Source organism: Heloderma suspectum, chromosome 5 (assembly GCF_057233095.1).
Source record: "Heloderma suspectum isolate Gila_16-S chromosome 5, 16-S_ref, whole genome shotgun sequence".
Taxonomy (NCBI): Eukaryota; Metazoa; Chordata; class Lepidosauria; order Squamata; family Helodermatidae; genus Heloderma; species Heloderma suspectum.
In genome coordinates this window covers 201,105,362-201,128,223 of record NC_139462.1, presented here as the reverse complement: position 1 = coordinate 201,128,223, position 22,862 = coordinate 201,105,362, and the positions used below count along the sequence as shown (strand labels likewise).

The 22,862-nt window shown below is 41.2% G+C and overlaps 1 protein-coding gene across 12 annotated transcripts in view; it reads right to left on the bottom strand.

Annotated features, from left to right (window-relative positions):
• The window catches only part of MLLT10 (MLLT10 histone lysine methyltransferase DOT1L cofactor), a 173,438-nt gene that overhangs the window by 135,008 nt on the left and 15,568 nt on the right, over positions 1 to 22,862 (bottom strand). For 8 of the 12 annotated variants that reach the window (XR_014792417.1, XM_084859028.1, XM_084859035.1 and 5 more), the window contains one exon: positions 9,695 to 9,804. Coding sequence is in view for 11 of the 12 variants with exons in the window: in XM_084859025.1 (XP_084715151.1) it covers positions 9,695 to 9,804 (110 nt within the window). In the remaining variant the exon portion in view is untranslated. Of the gene's footprint in view, positions 1 to 9,694; positions 9,805 to 9,929; positions 10,010 to 13,417; positions 13,568 to 22,862 lie in introns of all 12 variants that reach the window. The other 4 variants (XM_084859032.1, XM_084859029.1, XM_084859031.1 and 1 more) reach the window with 2 other exon arrangements.

Genomic DNA, 22,862 nt, shown 5'->3' with positions numbered 1-22,862 from the left:
GAAGTTCCATACATTACAGCCCTCTTCACACATTGCTCACATGAAGGGTCACCACAGATACAAAGGGGCTGCATATTTAGCCCCTCCTCCCAAGGTTGCAGAGCTACTTCTGGTTTCTCACGTGTTCAGGGTGAACGTCTGCAGCAGGGAGCTTGCTCTACTCATGTAGACTCCCTGCATGATCTAAAGCAGGGGTGCAGAACCTCACACTCAGGGGCCAAATCTAGCCCTCTGGGGTTCCCCAGATGGCAATGCCCCCTTCCCCCCAACTACTGAACATTTGATGGTTTCCCACTTTTGTGCACTTTTTCCCCATTCTAAAAGATTGAAATGCCTCTCCAAATGTTTAGTTACTGGCAGCAAAAGGTTTAAGCTAAAATATGCTGATATTGTGGCCCCACGTATCACTGGAATGCGGCCCCAGAGAACTTCTCCAAAATGGAATTGGGCCCTCTGGCTGAAAGAAGTTCAACATCTGATCTAACTTTCCTCATGAGGAAGGCTTTCCAACCTCTTGATAATTTTGGTTAATCTTTGCTAGCTCTGCAATATCCTTCTTGCAATGAGGCAACTATAACTGTAGAGTTTTCCAAGTGCAGCCACACCACAGATTTACAAAACAGCATTACATATTGCCCATTTTATTTCCAGTCCCCAACATGAATTTTGCTGAAGGCAGGGTTCATTTTTCACTGAGCTGTCCCTCCAAGATCTCTTTCCTGGCAAGGGACAGTTAATTTGCTATCAGTGTACATGTGAAAGGAGAGCTGCAATATTTAGTTGATAAAACAGTTTAAAAACATTTTGACCAACTGAAAGAGGATGCCCCCAGTTAAACAGGTAATACAATTTATTATTTTTAAATACAAGTACTAAAACCTGCAGAGCACAAATGCCATCTAAGAAGAAGCGCCCCCTCTGCAGTTGGAGAAGAGGAGGAAATCTCTCTCCTACAGCCTTTCCCAATCTGGTGCTCTCCAAATGTTCTGGGCTACAACTTCCATCATCCCTGGGGCTAATGGGAGTTGTAATCAAAACATCTGGAGGATACTAGGTTGGGGAAGGCTTTTCTACTACGATGACTACTACAATATATGCATATATCATCTAGAAGCAAAGAGTTGGATCCAGGCACTGCCTTCATAAGAACATAAAAAGAGCCAGATCAGACCAAGGGTCCATCTAGCCCAACATTCTATTCACACAGTGTCCAACCAGCTGTTGACCAGGAACCCACAAGCAGGGCATGAGCACAATACCACCCTCGTACCCATGTTCCCCAGCAACTGGTGTACATAAGCTCACTGCCTCTGGTACTGGAGGTAGCACATAGCCATCAGGACTAGTAGCCGTTGATTGCCTTCTCTTCCAGGAGCCCTTCCACAAGAGGAAGGGCTCTGTTAGTGGAAAGTCCCTCTACCTGATCTTTTGAGGTACCACACACTTCACCCCATTTAGCAGGTTCTTCTGACTCTTTTCTTTAAATCTGTTTTTCCTCATACACAAATGTTTGCAGATTTGATTAAATATACAAATTCAAATGATTAATCACCTAAGGTTTCTTTAATCAGGTAACAATCTTAGCTGAGAGATGGGAGGACATTTTTGTTCTATTGAAACACAATACTCACAAGAAAATTGATGCTAAGATTAATTTTTAAAAATATATTTATACATCATCACTTTTTCTCATTTTGATTTAGTTTCTTGTGTGTACCATATTTTATCTCTTCCAGAAGCGCTTCTTAATAGCCAGGAGATAGAAAAACAGTAATATTGAAGGTTGAACCCCCATGAGATAGGGCTGTGCCTCAAGAAAGTAGGGTCATCTGTAAAATTCTCTGCCAGGAGGCTGCATCAAGCAAGGACATGAGGATGGAATTCCAAGTAAGAGTGTACCCAGTACTGGCCTTGCTAGGTGAAACCTCCCCACAAGGGCTGCTGTGGCCACTGTCCCGCTCAGGCAACTACAGTCCCATGAAATGGAAGCTTCCCTTCTGTCCAGTGGTTCAAGTCAGTCAATCATTTAACTGGAGACACTCTAGATAACTTTCATCCAGGAAACACCATTTACCAACAAGGCTTCCAGTTTCCTAACATCTTATATTCTTACCAATTAGAACTGCATATAACTTGTGTCAAACTTATTCTCTGGGAATAGTTGAACTAGGGGAACAAAATACTGGCAGAACCAGCAAGAGATCTATCTTGCTTATAACCAGAAAGTATGAAAACTTTGGGGAAGAACTGTGCGAACCACCTGAACAGGGTTCCCTTTTATTCTCCCCCAAACCTTTCCCATTGGAATTCTATAGTTACCTCTTAGAAAGCAGATAGTTTCCTCAGGCTCTTATGGATATTGTGCCACCCACCTCTCTGCCTAGAATGGGACCTGGAACAGGAAGGCTATTGCAGAGAGCTACTTCTGAGGGCAATAGCCACTATCTGTGTTTCAAGCTGCCATGAGAACTCTGATGCACAGATTTGAAACCAGCACTTGCAGCCCTTCTTTTATTGCAATTCCCAAGGGTGTCCCATTAACTTAGCTTCATGGGACTGAGCCCATAATCTCACTAGGCACAAATTGCTTGGGCCAAAGCCTCATGGCATTTGAGGATATGACCGTTTTCAGTGACTCACATATCTTTGGGTTCCAACAAAACATTGAAAGTCCCATGCTCCTGCTAATTTGAGCAACAGGAAGTGGACAGAAGAGTTATCTTGAGGCACAGCCTATCTCTTCCACAGAGCACTCTTCCTTCCTGCTTGACAGGAATAGGCCTTTGTGGTCACCAGCAAGTCTTCTCTTGCCAAGAGAAAGCTTTCGCTTGCTGCAGCTTCTCTTTTCTCCCTCTGCTGGGGGTGGGTGGGAAGGAAGCACGTGAATTCTGTAGGATAACAGTCTTTGCTCTGCAGCTATTCTGGAAAGGCAACAAGGAAAAAGGAGACCATACCAAAGAAGAAGCTTGGCTGCCAGCCCCTGTGCTGGCCCAAACCCAGGAGGAAGGTCAGAGAGAAATGCACAGAACACATGCTTTGCATATGCATCTCCAATTGACAGGATATCCAGTAGTATGACTTAAAGCAATAGTGGGGAATGTGTGGCCCGCCTGTTGTTGTTGGACTGCAAATCAGCCCTAGCCATGGTGAGGGATGATGTGAGTTGCAATCCAACAGCATCTTGAGGGCCACATGTCCCCCATCCTTGTCTTAAAAGACTTCTGTCTCAGGCCATGGTGAGCTGCTGTCCGAATAGACAGTGCTTGGATAGATGGGCCAGCACTCTGACCACCATAAGGCAGCTACATATGCCTTCATGGCTTCTTCCTCAAAATTCCTCTCTCTTTTTTTTTTTTACATGTCCCTGACCTCAAACTTAGGTGGTGGTGGTTGGGGATTAATAAAAGTAAAGTAAGTTAGTAGATTGGTGTAGATGTCCTCAAAGTCACAAGAATAGACCTAACTTCCATGTAGAAGGTGATGCTATCTGAGACAAAGACTGCTTTCTAGCCCCCCACAGAATATTGGGGTGGTAGTTGCCACCAATGTGCATCACTCTACATTCACATTGAATCTCATTTTTGTTGCCCTTTTTGATGCTCTTTACAGTCCACTTTGGTTTTTACTACACTGAATGATCTTGTGTTCTTGGCAAACTGCTCAACCTAAAGCCAGACTAAGTTATGACTAAGTTAAATAGCACAGATCCCAACATAGATCCTTGGGGAACCCCGTTTCTTACTTGCCTCCATTTTGAAGTCTCTCTCTTTAGTCCTATTTTCAGGAATTTACTCATTAGCTCATTTCACATGTTAATATTAAACTGTAATTCACTACCATGGAAACAAGCACTGCCCAACCTTAAGCTCGCCCACTTGCCCTCTCTTGCTCTAGCTGAGCTGTCAGAGGCCAAAGAGGGGAGGGGTATGATTAGAGGAAGAGGGATCAAGCCAAATGGATAGTTCCAAAGGGGGCTATTGATACTTTGTTGTCCAAAAGCCCACCAAAACTTGGAGCTGGCCCTGCCTCTCCTCCTCTAGTGTAGCCACAAGGAGGGGATAGGAAGCAGCCACTCCTAGAGTTTCCCATTCCATCCAAATTTGGAGGAACTATGGATTTAAACAAAATTTTAAACCAGCCTTACCCAATCTGGTCCCCTCCCGATGTTTTTTGCTATAACTCCCACAATCCCTTACCACTGGGTATGGTGGCTGTGCTGATGGAAAATGTAGTCCAAAACACCAGGAGGAAGGTTGGGGAAGGCTGGTTTAAACTATAGCTTGTTCAAGCAAACTGTGGTTTATGATTCTGGCATGCTTGAACAAGCTATAGTGTAAACCAGGGATACGGAACCTCCCAACGCAAGGGGGCCATATCTAGCCTGCCAGCATTGTCCCCAGCAGAAAATCTCTTATCTCCGATCAGCAGTTGATTGGAGATAATGAGATTTTCCCAGCTGAAACTTGCTTATCACTGCAAAGATTAGAGATTTTCTCTGCTTCCTGTCCACCACAATTTATTTAGGCTTTTTAAAAGCCTCCATTGGTTCCATGAAGGCTTTTTAAAAGCCTAATTGCAGTATGGGGGCACTGCTGGGGAGGAGAGGCCAAACCCTCCCCTCCCTTACATGGCAGCCCTCCCAAAAAATTGCCCCTCCCACAATGAAGTTTTTAAAAAACCTAATTGTACTGGGGGGAGACATTTTCAGGAGGGGGGGCAGGCTGAAACTCTGTGTGAATGGGGTCTGGGCCATCACATCAGAGGCCACCTGCCAGCAGTGGGGTGGCCCTGTCCACTGCTGACATGTGACCTCCAATGTGATGGGCTGGAATCCTCAGGTAAAAAAGCTTTTCCACCACGGGTTTAAATCAACCAGAGTACCCCCAAGTTCAGATGCAACAGGTATCTCTAGTTTAGAAGTAGCTACTTCTTATCTCCTCGTGACCACACTAGAGGAGGAGACACAGGGCCAGCTCCAAGTTTTGATGGGTCCTTGGGCAAGGAATTATCAGGCGGCCCCCTCTGGAGCCATGTATCTGGCCCAACCCCTCCTCCTCTAACCATACCCCCCCTTCCCCATTTAAACTAAAACAGGTCTCCTCAAACATGGTGATCCCCCTATTGTCAAAGAAAAATACAAACTTTTGAACGTTAGCATTTGTGTTTTATAATATATTGCTGCAACAAAACAGTGGTGTGACTTGTGGAGCCTTAAAGTCTAACACTTAATTCTGTCCCCCACCCCCATGACTTCAACATTTCTGGAAAATTTACATTTGTAGGTGGATGCAACTAAAACACTTTCTGTCTATGTTCTTCAACAACAGCCAATTAGCATCAGTAGATATGGATATCTACATGCGGGTAAGTTAAAACTGTGGATAGACAGTTTCACAAGATCACTTTCCATCACAAGATGATGCTTTTATTTTTCTCTAGTGATACTGTCTATCTCCAGACAAAGAGAAGCGCCAGGATTTAAGCCTGGTTTGAAGCCTGCCATTTACGTTAGAAGCAGGTACTGCACCAAGTCCCCTCAACAGCAACTGCCTTGGCCAGCGTGCCCAGCAAAAACAACTTGCAATACATCAGCAGCGGCAGCCTCCTCTCCCTCCCTCCTTGTGCTCTGCACATGGACTGTTTTGCTTGGAGGCAGTGCACAGGCACAGCTCAGGAGGCCTGCACCTGGAAGCTAGAATGGTGTTTAAAAAAAAAAAAAAAAACAGTTTGCCAGAGCTATGGGCAGCAGGCACACTGGAAAGCAGGACATCACATGTCAGGGTCTAACCCTTGGCAGCTGACCAATCATGCTGACCCCCAATGCCAGCCCTGAGGAAAAAGGCAGCAGGCAAGCCTGAGGCTCACCAAAGTTCATTCCCATAGTGGTCATCTACTGTTTAGCATTACATGTGAAATTAGTCTAGTAGTTTAATTTAAACCAAGGTGCTTAAAAATTCCAAAGAGTTTTAATTATTGAGACAGTTCCCAGGTTTATCCTCAGCTTTGTGATTTGTTTAATAATGCATCACTCTTACCTCTCTTTCAGACTGATGCAGTAGCTACTCTTGGGGAAGCTACTGTTGGGGAGAGGGCTTTCATTTCCTAACAGGAGCGAATTTCCCCCTGCCATTTCCACTCCAGGCTTAATCTCAATTAAGTGTTATGCTGGTTCCAACTCTAACCACAAAAGTAGTGTCTTTTGCTTTCATAAAAGACAATGGTGTAAAGCCAACAAATTTTACTTGATGTTAGTGAAGCATTTCTTCCTAATGAATTTACTACGAAAATTTCACACAGCTTTTTGTCTATATCTCATATTTATATTTGTAGTACATGTGATGGAAGAGGGCACATAAAACCAAGGCTCGTGCCCGAACCATGTGTTAAGCAACCAATTGTTTTTAGTGTTGATTAAGTAGTAAACTATAAATGGCCACTACCAAAGCCTGGATAAGGATATTCATCAAAGAAATAGGCAGGACTCTGGGGCCTTGTCACACATTAGCAGCACATGCTCATGAGCCACAACTATACAGGCAACTCCATGGCAAATGCCACATTTGTAGACATTATGTATATTGCATAAATCAGCTGCAGGGAGCTATTTCTACAGTGCATACACCCCATCAAAGAATGGGCACGTTTCTCTCATATTATAGGGAACATCATAGCTACACATGGGATACACGGGGTGGGGGCTTCAAAAATGCTATGGATTTTTGTCTTTTTATTTAGATTTTTTCAGGGGGGGCTGCACCAGGGGGGTGGCAGGTGCTACATGCGGACTGCATGCTGCCCATCCCTAGAATATAGGCATATCCCCTCTAATTTGCGTAACATATGAAGCAGCACTTACAGTGTTCTAAACATGCCCCAAAATATACACGATATTTTATTTTTCCCACCACAGACTTAAATATTCTTAGGACAATGCACAGGTGAAAATTGTGGTTATTTCCAGATTATCAGTTTCCATTAGAAAAAGGTTTTGTAAAACCACAAGGACGTCGTGCATCTTTATGAGCTCTGGATCATCTGCGACAGCCCAATCCAGAGGTGTATGCATGCAGTACTGGACTGCCTATTACCTGCTTGTGCACACCTATCCAACTAGGCCTACTTACTGATCAAATTATCTGTTCTAACAAGTTTTGAAGAGCTAAACACCTGTACGGCAGATGGAGGGTGCACATGAGGAATTTTGATTCAGTCTCTGCTCTGAACACATTATCAGTGGTATCAAAGCTGACAATGCAGGCAAGGAGCACATTGTTTCTAATCTAGTACCTAGAATTCCACATGGAGCAATCAATCCTGCTTTCATGCAATAATCACTGTCACTGGATTAGGGTGACTATGTATAAAAACAACACTTCAGCTACACGTTAGCAAAATGTGACATGGCTATGTACATGAGGACTTATTTTTTGTGAATCTTAATTTTCACATGCGTTTTCCAATATCAAAATGTACATGGAAAGAGGAAATGATCTGCAGGAGGAAGATACAAGAAAGACATCCTTTAAAAGAAAGACAATGAGAAAATGTGAACTGGAAATCACCAAACACTGACCATAACAAAAGAGCTGAAACAAAACTAAACAGTGAATTACTTGAGGAACCACTAGTAACTATGGTGGAGAAAGAATCTTTGGCTGAAAAAGCTATTCAGTCTTGTGCGTGTAACTTGCACTAGCTCAGTGGAATTTACTTTTCTTTAAACAGCTGACTCCCATATCAAATTCCCTTTGAATTCAAAAGCAGTTTGTCATGCAGCAAGTGCTGCTGCTTTTTGAGCAAAAATCAAGTCTAATTCCTCCCTCACCCCAGTTCATGAAACTAGTGTCATGGTTCTTTAAACCTGGCCTATGTGGCATGTCATTTTCTATTGACTTATTTTAGCATTCTAATATCTGACAAAGTTAATGTTTATAAGTAAAAAATAACATTAGGATAAAAGAGCAGGGCTGGTCAGAAGTTACTTTGCTGGTGAGTGGTAAAGGAGGGTGCTAGTCTCAGATTTGTGCAAGCCCTCCCTGCGCTGTGCATCTTACATTGTTCATTAGGGGCTGTACTGTGTTTATCTACATACTTTATCTCCCTGATCACATATGCTGGTCCCAGTTTTAAAGTGTATGTGTGTGGGGGTGGGGGTGTCATAGAATAAGAAATACAGAGTACAAATGAATATGGTACACCAACCTCCCCCAACCTGGTATCCTCCATTAGGGATGGCATGGACACCCAACTGGGTCCGTGAGTCTGTCAGGCTCCCCACCCCCTGAGCCTCTGGCCTCACTCATCCCCGCTCATGCCCTCCCAGACATTCCCCGCACTCACCCGGGCCGATCAGTGAGCGCCCACCATTTTGCCAAGCTTATTTTTATGGAAAAATGAGAAAATTTAAAATGCACATATTTAAATATGCGCAACTTCGGGCTGGGAAAGCTTGATCTAAGCAATATTAGAGGCATATTTGCACATATTTAAATATGTGCGTTTTAATTACCTTTTTATCTGTAAAAATAAGCTCAGCAAACTGGTGGGCACTTGCAGATGGGATCCAGGGTGAGTGCGGATGGCTCGGCAAGCTCGTGGGGGCTCAAGCACGGGTCCAGGGGGGGGCCTCAAGTGGGGGCAGCACTTCAGGTAGGTTCGTCCATCCCTATCCTCCATATGTTGTGCACTTCAACTCCCATCAGCCCTACCCAGCATGACCAATGGCCAGAAATCCTGGAAGCTGTGGTTTAAAACATTTGGAAGGCACCAAGTTGGGGAAGCCTGTGGTACACCTTGGTTGAATGTTGCATTAGATGTTCCATTAAACATATGGTGGGGAATCACGCTGACTTGCTCTGTCCCCCTCCACCCAGGCCTCTATGACATCTGCATGTTGGCCATAACAGCTGTGCCTATGCACACAAAGATCTGAAGAACTTGATCTCTACCCTCTGGTCTTATGCATTGCACCCTATATATGTATGATACATGATATTCATGTCATCCCAATCCCCCACAACATGTTCAATAAATGTCCAAATAAGACTATTATATGGACACTACTGGGTAGGAAGAGGAGGGTTCCTGCTGATATCACACTGATGCTTCTACTGGCAAAACAGTTGACCAGAGATTTTTGCCTTTAGTAAGAAACATAAGCTATGAATACTACTAAATAAAAAGAAATGTACAAAAAATGAAAAAGCAAGAACAAGTTGAGATTCAGTTCTACTCTCAGTGAGCATTTAATATGAACCTTTATTTCCTTAGCAAGGAATTTATCAACAGTTTTCTGTGCTAAACATAGTGATAACTAATAAAATACAAAACATTGTCAAAACTTTAGTTACCTTAGAGTGAAATCCCATACATGTTTAGACAGAAAAAAGTCCAGAAAAGTTTTTGCTGTCTAAATATGCATAGGATTGTGCCCTTAGAAACCTTTCCCACCACAATATGTTTCAGTCTGTGCTGAAAAGCATTAGCTAAGCAGGTATTACTTCGTACTACAAATTTCAAGTAACACATTATAACAGAAGAATTTTACTAATTTACTTTCATGTAAAATATTTAAGGAAACGAAGCACAAGACTTTTACAAAACAAACTACTTTTGTTTTTTAAAATGAAATTTGAAATATGTATTATTGAATTATAAAGATATATAAAGAAAATAAGTCATAACATAATTATACCTTATTATAACGATCATGAGGGACAGACTGCAACACGATAGGTTCCATTGTAGAAACATTTGCAAACTGCACCTCGGGAATGTACAGAGCACAAACCACATGAGCCCAACCTATAAAAAGTTAATTGCATTTTATTCTTAATGCTTTTGACAATGCAAATAGAATACTTCAACTACATCAAATAACCTTCCATGTGATTTACAAGTATTTTCAATTTTTAAAAAAATATAAGTACCTAATACATTCCTTAGCCCGCCATAGCATGCAGAGACAGGATAAGATTGCAACACATTTTCGTAGAGCTACAATCCTAACCTGTAAACAAACGATACAAATTAAACAATAAATCTGTAAAACAATAAAAACCCAAAATACTGTGGTCTTGTACCCTGTTCTCAATTCCCATTAAAATCAGTGGGCCTACATATGAATCAATGGGAGCAGAATCTGCCATGGTGATTAAACGAATAAGTCATTTGGTTATAACGACTTCTCTTCATGCAAGCCTTTCCATATGGAAGAATGAATTTTTTTACTACTTATTTTTTGGATGTAAGCAACATTACTAAATTTTATATTATTCTGTATATTATCCCTGATAGTATTTTATGTCATAAAGCAGCATATTTTCTTTAGCATTCTTTCATAGTTTTTGATAATACTTTATAGACAAGTAGGATATTCTTTTGACTGTTTTTTTTTCCTTTCAATTTTCAGAGATTTTTGCCCCAAATAAGAGCCTGCCTTATTTCAGCTTCTCTGTGGTTCCCAAGAAAGTCACCAATTTGTGCTTGCTTAAGGAAACAATTTAACTATGTCTGCTACTGTTTCATTGCATAAATAGCTCAGCTTGAAAATTACTTTGCTATTCAAGAGCTGTCCATATTCTGTCCTGGATTGCTTTATATAGAAAATTCCCAGGCAGTTTGATACACCAATTTCCCACTATGAAAAGTAGCAGAATAGTGGGAATGTTCAAAACATAATTGCAGTTTTCGCACAAGAAATTAGGCCTGAAATCCTGGCCTCACTGAACATCTGTTCTAACATTCCCCCAATTTTAAAAAATCCCAATGATACAGAGTAGCATATTAGAATTATCACCTATCAGCCTTCTCCAGTATTCATGGAAGTCTCAGATCTATTTACTCCCTTCTCCTCCTGCCCATGACTTTCTGCCATGCTGCACCCCCTATTTCTTCTTCTATAAATCCCCCTTCTTCAAATACTCTTCTTCAGCAAAGCCTTTCTGGGACAACACCAGCCTCACTTTCTGGTGCTGTCTACCACCAATTGGCCATCCCTTTCTTCCTTTGTAGACTTTCCCATTCTCCCCATTCAGTTAAGTCTCAAAGTCCTTTAGAAAGGCTTGTGTCACTTCTGCATCCTAGAGAGTCCAGCACATTTTACAACCTAGAAATGCATTCAGTAACAGGAAATAATGTCTGAGAGCCCAACAACTGGAAGTGTTTGAAGTATGAGCTATTTCAGATCATTACAAGAAAGCACATCAATTGCCATGCATGAATACAGCACAACTGTCAGGACAAGTATGTTTCAATTTCACATTTTATATGGCAGGGATGTGAACAAGAATGAAGTAGAAACATGTTTGTAAACATGTGGGGACATGAGATGGAAAACTTTGATGCCGGCAGCTCTCTGGAACATGCCATTGTTCTATTTAGAAACATCTGTTAAATGGAAATAATGTATGGTGTTTTATGGGATATATACCAAATGCTGGTATATATGCAACAAACACCCTTATGGCAAAATTTTAATTAGCAGACTTCAGTATCTACAAGTGTCATGCTATACACACCAAACTCCACAAGAGACTGAGTATTAATACAATACAAGGGCAAAGATAATGCACTCTCAGGACCAAACTAATGTGATGTTATATATGTTATTGGATCTTATGGGCTTGTTTTTTGTCTACTAAACAACAGCTGCAGGTGGTTCGATCTGGACTGTGGAGTTGGGGGAGAAGGGATTTAACTCTTTCCCCTGCCATCATCCCAATGCAGACAGGGCTCACTCAGTGGCTACCATTTGTGTTTACTCCTTGCCTTGTATTTACTTCCCAGGGAACAGAAAGCCCACCCCCAAAGTGTGTAAGAATTAGAAGAATGCTGCCTCTATAGAACAGTAATTTTCATCCCATCCCCAAAATGTGACCCTATAATCATGCTACATTGCATTCAACTAAAAAGCAGTTTACAGAGGATAAGGTAAGGGGGGAGGGGGAAGCAGGTGTTTCACAGAAACATGAATAGACATGCAATTAGTTTTCTTCCCTACTAAAGATATCTTCTCGTGACCTTTTCCTTCCACAATAAAGACATTAACCATACATACACTATCTCAGACGAGGGAACCAAAAGTTAGTCCAAAGCTCTTGCTTTTAAGCCCAAGCTGTCCTGCCCCATTGAGTATGTGCATGAAAACCTGGTCTCTTCAAAATTTCCAACATCCAAACCTTCACTCACTTCCTAGCCACTCCCAGATCCAAAAGAAACTTCTTGTCCTTACATTTAAAGCCCTTCATAGCTTTGGCCCCCTTAGATAGCCCAATATATCCTTGACTATGACCCTTGATTCTCCAGCTACACTACCCTCACCTGTCCAGAGTTCTCCTGCTCCCTGAAATGACTGCCTTTTCTTCATTGCTGCCCCCTTAAGACTAGAACTCCCTTGGAGAACACCTAGAGAATGCTGCCTCTCTCCCCCTTCAAACACTACTTTTCCATGAAGCTTTTGGCGCAACCCCGTCCAATACAACAATCCTATGCATGTTTATTCAGAAGCAAATTCCACTGTGTTGAGTGGGGCTTATTCCCAGGGGGTTATGGATAGGATTGCAGAGTTCCCATACCCTAATTTAACTAAGTTCCTAAGTACATGGAACTGAAAAAAATGTAAGCATGATCTACTCCTACATCCATCTCCCGCTCCTGGCACTGTTATCTCCCCAAGTCAGTTTTCAGATTGTAAGCTCCTCAACCACAGGAACTGTCATCTCATACTTCGAAAAGCTCCATGCACATTGATACTATATAAATACTACTCTCTGCATCCAAAAGACACCTTGCAGCCTCTGCAGGGCAAAACCAAGACACAGACAATAAAAAGTTGCCTTTTGAAATTTATACTCTTGTTGGCAGAAAGCCTGGACTTGATGAGACTCCAACCAAACGTTTAGAAACATCCAAGGTATCTTAAAAAAAAAATTAAAAATCTAATTAGAGATATTGGTACTAACTTGAGCTTACACACACAAACATGCTTCTCCAAATCAGCTCCTTCTTTCCATCTTTCTGCAGAGTCAGGCAATCCCCCTTAGGACTACTGTGTGGGAAAGTGGCACAAAGTCACCTTCTAGAAGCCAGAAAGCTGCAACAGCAACACTTGGTCAGCTGGAGGAGAGTGGGTTACCCACCATAGGTGACCACAAGTGCTTCATTACAAGCCTGTGTGATCTCCAAGTTATTTTAAATGGCCCCAATCCATTATTAAGCATGTGTATGTCCCACTGGAAGTAAGAGCACTTTAAGTTAGGACTATCTTGTTCCACTGGGACTTAGACATGACTTAAGTTAGACTGGGGCCAGTATATGCAACTACCATACAGTTGGAAATTACAATTTTTACAACACACATGAATAGTACTGTAACACCCAAAATACAAACTTCAAAGAAAGCATTCCATCTATTTACCTCAAAGTCTGACAGACAGGAAGCACTTCCTGTTATCAATGCTCCATAAAGTATATTTGGATATACTTTATAAGAGCATAAAACTGGGCCTCCTGGTTGATGTAGTGTTGGAGGAGGGCTTCACCTGTTGAATGTCTGCTTGTTGTGCAGCTGTTAAAAGGACAGGAGCCCTGTTAGAAAAAGAGGTGGCAACCCTAGGAAGTGCTTGGGTAAAAAGACAACCAAATATATACAACATAACAAACTGAGTTCTTTAAACTATCTAAATAAAAATATCATTTCTCTGTACCATTGTTTTTTTTCCTTCCACAGCCTAATAAGAAAATATAGAAAATGTAGGGAAAGCTTTTAAAGCACAACTCAGCCAAACTTAAGCATTGTCCCATTCCATTTATTTCAAAGAGAATTAAGCAGGTGCTTCACGCACTGCCACTAAAATAAATAGGCCTGGAAGTGTTACTCTTGAGACATGATGCAACTAAATATTTGTTTAAAACATTTTCTCAAAGTGGAAGACAAAATAATAAAGTATCTGAAATACTGTCAATTCTCCCCTTCATTTTATCATAACATTTTCTATTTTTGTTGTTCAGTCGTTCAGTCGTGTCCGACTCTTCGCGACCCCATGGACCATAGCACGCCAGGCCTTCCTGTCCTGCGCTCTCTCCCGGAGCATGCTCAAGTCCGTATTCATTGCATCAGTGATGCTATCTAGCCATCTCATCCTCTGCCATCCCCTTCTCCTTTTGCCTTCAGTCTTTCCCAGCATCATCAAGGTCTTTTCCAGAGAGTTTTCTCTATTACTACTTCATTAAATACACAGATCTTTAAAAAAAAAAAAAACCTACTCTACTGGCAATGTAAAACATTCAAATTAATAAACCTGCGTATTAATTTCCCAAATGCTTCAGTAGAAATGCAAGTTTCTTTTATCTAGATATACTTATGTGAAAAATATATCTCGGGCAGTATGCTGTTAATGGAAAGGAAAAAATAGCAGTATTTTCTTCAGACAACAACAGATACATGAGGTTCTAGTGAGAGACCATTCTGGCTTTAGTAGTTTTTCTTGTATTTGCTGGAAACAATGGCTTTGTGCTTCTAACAGCCCAAGAGGTGTTCGGGCAAGGGTCCCCAAAATAGCTCCCATGGAGGACGTGGCTAGTCACATAATGGCTGCCGTGGAGGCCTGGCTTGTCAAAAGTGAGCTGAAGAGATGGGAGGGAGAGAAATAGTGAGGCAAGAGTCTGGGAGGGGAAATAGCAAGGCAAAGGGATAGAGGGGAGAGAAAGAGCAAGGCTGGAGGCTAGGAGGGTGAGAAACAGTGAGCTAAAGAGGTCGGGTGGAAATAGCAAGGTTAGAGGCTGGGAAGGAGAGGGAATTAGCAAGGCAAAGGGGTAGAGGGAAGAGAAAGAACAAGGTCAGAGGCTAGAAAGGGAGGGAAAGAAGACTGCTGTAGCATTTTCCAAGGTTTTTCTTAAAATTATTTTTCTGAAGGGGCAGGAAGGGGAGAGCTTTGGGGGTGCCATTGGAGGTTCCCATAGGTGCCATGTTGGGGACCCCTGTGTTAGGGAATTCAAAATTAGCTTTACTAATATTTAGAGTGGCTAGGGGACCACAACAGTAGAAGAGGCAAGTTCCGAACTAAACCTCTGCTTTTATATGTAAGGGGTTTATACTAGATAATCTGGAAGCTAAGCCTATAGTTTTCTTTTTGGTCCCAGAAAGCTATTTGTGATCTTTCTCAGTTCCCCTCTCTTCATGAACTCATAACCTTTTATAACAGACATTAGCGTTAATGCATCCCATCTACTTTCTGCCACTATGAATAAAGGTGTTCTTCTGTTAAGAATCCTAGAAACTGATCTGCTGCTTTCCTGGCTAATATTGTTTATGCACCCTACTCCTTTCAAACTACTTTTAGTGAGCTAATCATTTTTCTGAACATTTTCCGCCAGCCCTTTAGATGCATACCCCATGTCGTATCCCTTGCTTTTCAGAGAATGCAAAAAGCAGCTGGCATCTTTTTAAAGGCCTAAAACCATTTTAAAAGGTTCTCTGAACCAAAATAGATAAGGATATTCCCCCAAAGCAGCAGGAGCAGCACACTTGTACCAGGTGTAGAGGTGAATCTTGTATGTTTAAATAAATTTTGAATTCTGAAGAGACACTCTTTTCACCTGCCACAGCATTTGCTAACAACAGAGAAAAGTTCTACTACCTATTTATAGTGGGCAGCTTGCATTCACTAAAAGCATAAACATTACTTAAGGAACTTCCTAAACATGGAGAGAGTTTGCATTACACTGAAGCTCGGTGTGTTTGGCTGAAGTCATCCAGCAGAAAGAACTACATCCTTGACTAAGGTACCTATTCATAATTGTCTGCTCTTGATGCACCAGCTGACAAAGACTTTCAGAGTATAGTTACATGAAAGGCTACATGATGCCAGAAATGTGAAAGTAATCTTGGATGACATCTGATGGATAGTATGATCTGCCTTTCTATCTTCAGATAAGCAGATGGAATAGTGAGGGCTGAGGAGACCCCTTGTGAAGCAGATAGGGCTCTGCAGGAAGTGTTTACAGAACCTCCATCAAGAGCCACCAAGGATGACTTGGCCACCTGTGGATATTCAGGGTTATGTCCGATCCGCCCAATTGTTTTAGGGATTACAAAGGGAAGGATTAAAACCAATCAACCCTAAGGCTACGTCACTGAAAGGCATCCACTAGTTCTGTATACTTCTATGGTGTCTACTCCCACGCTTTAACCCGTTATTTGTTTCTTCTGTTGGCAAATAAGTCTACAACTGGAATCCTGAAATAACTGAACTGAAGGGTTCAAAGACCATTCTAACTGATCCAGTTGCTGCCAGCTCAACCAATCCATCAAAGTGTTGTAGATGTCTCTCAGATGCTTGGCTGTTAGAGGGGACTTCATTCAAAAGAACCAACTTGAGGGCTTTCTTAAGTAGAAGGGAGCAAATTCCCCCATTGGTTCTGACAGGCCTTCATGCATGCATTGTCAGTTGATACCAACACATTCATTCCAGCCAGCATGGGAGCAAAGGTTTTAAGAACCATGGAGACATCTTAAGAGCTCCAGAAAGTTGACCACAAATCCTTGGTGAAGAATTCTTTGTAGAGGGTTCCCCACCCATATAGATTGACATTGGTTGCAACTAACCAGTCTGATTCTACCATGGGCTAGCCACACATGTATGCCTTCCTGCAATAGGGTCCATCAAGACAAGGACTGATGAACCTCCTGAGTTCTGAAGACCAATAGAAATGTCTGAAGAGGCCGGAGGTGCAGATAGGTCCAAGGGAGTCAGCCTATGTTAAAGGATCATTATTCCCAATAGTCTGGATAAGAAAACAAGATGAGCTAATCTTCTCTGCTAGAAATATTAGGACTGAAATTCATCCTCTGAGATGGAAAAAAAAATACAGCCAACTCCCAGAAAGGAAGAAAGTGTGACCATTTCATCAAAAACCTGTGCTTCTTGGGCTCCTACTGTAATCTGCCCATCCTAGAGACCTGACCAGATGATCTTCCAAGTAAGGATAAACATGTTCTCCTGCCATCCTCAGATATAAGCCTGGTAATCGGGACCTGGAGTAGGGGCATCCCAGAGGCATAGAGCAAGTGGCAGAGACAAGTAATGGTATTAATCACAGCTGAACTGTAGGAGCAACAATAGCAAGATCAAATCAGGAGTTAAGTTAGGCCTCTATAACATCAACTCATGCCAGGAAATATCCTCAATGTAGATGTGCCAAAATGGTTCAAAGCATCTTCACATCAAAGCTTTTCTGTGCCAGAAACATATTCACTTGACATCTAGGGTCATTCTGGTGTCTTCCAATGTCTTCAGGATACCGAAGGAAACACATTCTTAAAACATGTTCTCCCTCTGGTATTAGCTCTGGGTCTATCTCTAGAGCATGTTGGATAGCACAGGGAGATAATTGTGTTTTTCCCGAGTTGCCTGAGCATCAGGAGGGAAGAAGCAGTGTGTAGGTATGCTGGAAAATTTGGGGGATAACCTTCCCTCATAATTTGCAGAAACCACCTGGAAAGTAGCCTCTCACCAGGTATCTGCAAATGTTAGTCTTTTCCTCAAACAGGAACTAAAGAGACTGATGTGATCTTTGAGTCAAGAGAATGGGGCTTATTAGTTATTCTTTGTCTTGGGAGAAATTTTTGGGCTTGCTGTTGCTTCGCTTATGGTATCCTAGAGATGGATGAGAAAAATGAACATCATCTAGAACTGGGAGGCTTCTTATCCATGACATGAAGGAAGCACCAGAGAGCAATCACCTAAGATGTGAAGCAAGATGATAGGGGCTGGGGGGCGGGAGATGAAAGAAAAGGCCAGAGTCTGTTTCTGGGATATAGATATTTGTCTTTGGTTTGTCTCTTGTTGTCTTGAATTGCTTTGTGTCTCCCATTCTGGAGCTCTTGAAGAGCACAACATACACTGTATCCTTGTCCAACTAAGATGACTGGAAGGTCATGGGATGTCCAACTGCACAGGATGAGTCTTTTTGCTGTGCCTTTCAAATTCCTGGAAGTGAAACTTAACCAAATATTGAGGGAAGAGGGAAGTAGCCAGTGTGACACTACCGCTAATGTAGATTACACTGCACTAGCATAAACAATCACTAGAGCAATGCCAGTAGCACTTATTAGCACGATGGGTTTCCCCAGAAAACCCGTCATACAAGTAAGCTCTACTGGCATTGCGCTAGAGGTTATTTGCACTAGTGCAACACGATTTACATTAGCGGCAGTATTGCACTGGACACTGTCCTGAACGTCCTCCTCTCTACAAAGCAAAGAACAAAAATGTAGTTTAACAATATTATTTCCTTCTTCATTCCCTACAACACACCAGAATTCACATGACCTCAAATAAACATGCCCTGAACTCAGCCTCACCAATCAACTAGAATTTTTCTATCAATTAAGGCTTGCAATCCTATGCAAGCTTACCTGAAATAATGCCCCATTGAAAAACAGTGGACTCACGCCTGAGTAAACATGCAAAGGATTTAACAGCACAGCTTGCCAAACCAGTAAATACACATTACCAGATACCAAGTAACCTACCAAAACTTCACATATACACCATGGTACCAACAGTCATCTGTTAACAGCTTACCAGTAAAGAGATTTTACAATGTATGCACACCTGTTCAGCTATCTAGAAAAGACTAGAAAAGTTCTTCTCATGACTTGGTAGAGCATTACACACTGTCAGCTTATCAAGGTGGCTGTGCACATAACAAGTTACTACTTGATAAATGAATGTCAGTATTAATTTAATGTAGACCACAAATCAATCCCAATTTTGCAATACATAAGCACCCACAATCCACATGCAATACTGTTGCTTCATATAGTCAATACACGCTCAAGTTCAAGAATAAGAGACTAGCAGTTGGTGAATACTTATTGGCATCACACTATTCCATGACCTGTTAGTATATATTTTGAGGCTTTGCCAAATAGTGCTATATTTAAAGTGTGATATTTAAATGCACAGAGCTCTACCGGACTTAGCTGGACACACACCTGCCCTGAGTAACAGCATTGAAAGCTACACCGCCAGCTCTGTCAAAATCCATGTTACTTTTGTTCTGTATAGGTCATATGATGTTGTCGCCTAAAACAATTAATCCCTACACTACTTGCAAAACTTCACACAAAGACTGAGGCATTTAGTACAATCTTAATATACCCAAGTTTAATACGAGTTCTGGATATCTCAACTCCAGCATTAATGAAGATGAGAACAAATAACCAATATTAAAATATCACCTTTGAAACCAAAAAGCTTTTTAAAAAATATACATCTCTTAAGTAATTTATATCAAAATCTAGCTATAACCAGGTATAAGCATTTATACAATATATCAGTAGTTGACAGAAGCAGCATTTTTGCAATCTACTTTTGCATTAGAGTTTTATTTTTTATAAATGCAAGACAGCCTTAAAGAAATTCAGAGAGAGAGAAAGCTGCTGACTCAAAAGCTGGCATGTGACATTCCTTACAAACTTAGGAGATTCCCACTCTAACCCTTTAAAAATGATGACAAACCTATTGTACTGTTAGTTGGCTTTCAACCAAGCAGCTGCCTTCAAGAAATCCTGTTATAAAGCTGACAAAGAATGCTGTTGCACGGCATTCCTGGTCATTATCCAGTTGGAACAGATTTCAATCCAAGAACAGGCTTTAAATACGCTGAACTAAAAAGCTTTGTTGTGTACACTGTAGGCTTCCAAATAAACTGCAAACAAGATTACCATAAAGCACCCAATATTTGCAGAGTTTTAAACAACAAAACCGCACCTTTGTAAGTGTGCCTTATCAATTAAAGTGTGCCTTATCACACCACAACTTGTTTTCCAGAAATACTGGGCTAAAAGGGGGGAGGGGTATCTGGCATCCATTCTTGCCTCCAGGCTGCTAGCTATCCTCAAAGATGGCAGGGGGGGAAAAAGACACAGGAGATGCGCAACTTGAGGGGAGTAGTGCTTCAAGTCAATTGCACACAGTGATTAAATCCTCTGTGGAAATCTGGCTATATAGCCAACTATAGGAAGCAACTGAAATTAAATTAGTAAATGTGATATGAAAGAAGTGTCCTGCTGCTTACGAGCAAGACAGCTTTGGACAGGTCCGAGTAAAGAAACTGGTGCAGAGGGAAAATAATTGTTTAATTCTACAGTGTGAGTGGGGCAATTTACTGAAAGTGGAAAGGACAAGTGGAGTTGCAACTGCACCACCAAGATGCAGCCTTAAGTGTAGATTTTACCGGTCTTTTCTGCCCACTGAGCTTCTCACCTTTATTTGTAAGATTGCACCCTTATTATTTCAAGGTTTGAACTTTGGTGGTGGTTCTTCCAGTATTACTAATTTCATTGCTCTGTATAATTACTCTTTTGATAAAGTTAAATATTTTACTTGCTTTTACATGCTATTTTGTTTTTAAATGTAGTATAAATTCCCTTAGACAAATATATTAAGCCTATTGCATGTTACGCATTCAAGACTAAATAAGCTGTATGTCACAGCTTGAAAATTAATATGGTAGTAATGAAACAATTTTTATTACACTTTAAAAACTGTGAAAAAAAGATTTTCCCAGGGCAAGAAAAAACATGCTTTTCCTGGCAAAATCCACCCTTAATAAGTATTATGAAAAAAACCTACCATTAAGTTGAAAGTAATTTTCATTTTAGACATTATCAAGAAGCAACTTCTGAAATACTTGTAAAGCCTTTAGTATTTTTATAGCATCTCTTCCAGACTGCTGATAGCATGAGGCTGATAATTTGAGTAAGATAGCATTTTATGTTTGACAGCACATTTATATTTATTTTAAAATTGGTATGCTGCCAAACATGACTCCATGGATCCCACAGGCTGACTAATATCATATAACATAAAATCAGTATCTATTTAAAATACAGGAACATACATACATACATATATATATAATAGATTTTTTAAAAAAAATCTATCTGGCAGATTTCAGAAATATCAGAACATATACCCTATCAACAAGGCCTCATCCAATCCCCTCAAAGCCTACTGAAACAAAGGATTTTAACAAACTTCTGAAGGTAAATACCTAGCTAGGTTGTGATACACTTTTTGCAACACAGAAAAGTTCCACTGGATGGCACTGTGAAAATACAATGGTAGTAAAGATATATTTCTTCACCGCCATCAACAAAAAAACACTTTCAAATGGGCTCAGTCCTATGCTCAGCTGATTTTTCCTCCACCTTTGCTCATCTCATCATCCCTGCAATTTCACTGACCTCAACTCCCTGGAATATCTCACCCACCAGAGAAGGTACTCTAGAACCATCTGCTACCCATGTCCATTCCTTGTTCCAGAGATCAACTAGAGCTTTGACAAGATAGCCTATGGAATTGGCTGCAACATCACAAAGCATTTTGGAAATCTACTGGACCCATCAACCAAAAGGAGAAGTGTGATTCTAATTGGCCTACCACTCCAAATAGCTTGATACGCTGTCTTCCAGGTAGTGATCTGTCCATGACAATGGAGTATTTCTGCCTCCCACCCATAGAGCACCCTCTATGATCTCATGAACTACCCTGATAGATTCATATATCTAGTGCCACTAACCACAAGCTTATGGTAATTAACACCTCTGTTTTAAATGGTAGTAATACAACTGCAGATAGACTACAAGGCTGAAGTGAAAACTTTTGGAGATGACAGAGATGGGATGCTATTCCATACAAAGCAGCATTAGGCTAAAATCAGTTCATTTCCTGGTACACGCCACCATCCTTTACACAAAATTCATATGGGCAACTTCCTGTATTCTACGTCAAGAAACATTATGCTAATAAATCATTAGGCAAATGAAAATGAAATTATGCCAACTTTGACTTTTTTTCTAAAAGAGCACATTAGAAAAAAAAACCAAAATTAAGAAATTACAAATCATGTGTTACTGATACTGAACTAAAGCATTTTATTTGGAAACCTAGATGATCAGTGGAAAAAGAGCATAAACATGGCAAAAATAAAAATATATTGATCTTTTACTTGTTTTAGTAAGCCACCTCAGAAAGTCTCTTGTGGAGTTGGGGCATAAATCAATTAAATACATTTTATCAGAGTGCCATGGCAGAGGAAAATTCCACAAGAGGAAACCCAAATTCTGCATTCACAACAGATGATGAAAATTAAAACACAGAGAAATCTCTGTATATTTTTCATAATCACCCTGAGCAGACTCCCAGTCATATTGACATTTAATCAAAGGTCCCCAACCCTTTTGGACCTGTGGGCACATTTGGGAATTTGAGAAACTGCTGTGGGCATCCCTACAAAATGGCTCCCATGGAGAATGTGGCTAGTCACATAATGGCTGCTGTGGGGGTCTGGCTGGTCAAAAGTAAGCTAAAGAGGTGGAGGGGAGAAATAGTGAGTTTAGAGGCTGAGAGGGAGGGGGAAATAGCAAAGCGAAGGGGAAAGGGGGAGAGAAAGAGCAAAGCTAGAGGCTGGGAGGAGAAACAGCAAGGTAAAGAGGTGGGAGGGAGAGCAATAGTGAGGCTAGAAGTTGGGGGGGAGGGTAAATAGCAAGGCAAAGGGATAGAGGGGAGAAAAAGAACAAGACTAGAGGCTAGAAAGGGAGAGAAAGAAGACTGCCCTAATGTTTTCCAAGGTTTTTCTTAAAACTATTTTTTGAAGGGGGCAAAGAAGGGAGAGCTTTATGGGTGCCACTGGAGGTCCCTAAATGGTTTGGGACATGGATAATTGAAAGACCACCTTCTCCCACATGAGCCTAACCAGAGATTTAGGGCAGAGGTCTGTCTCCGTATGCTCTCTCCATCTGAAGTATGATGACTGGCTACAGGGTAGGGCCTTCTCAGAAGTGGCACCGA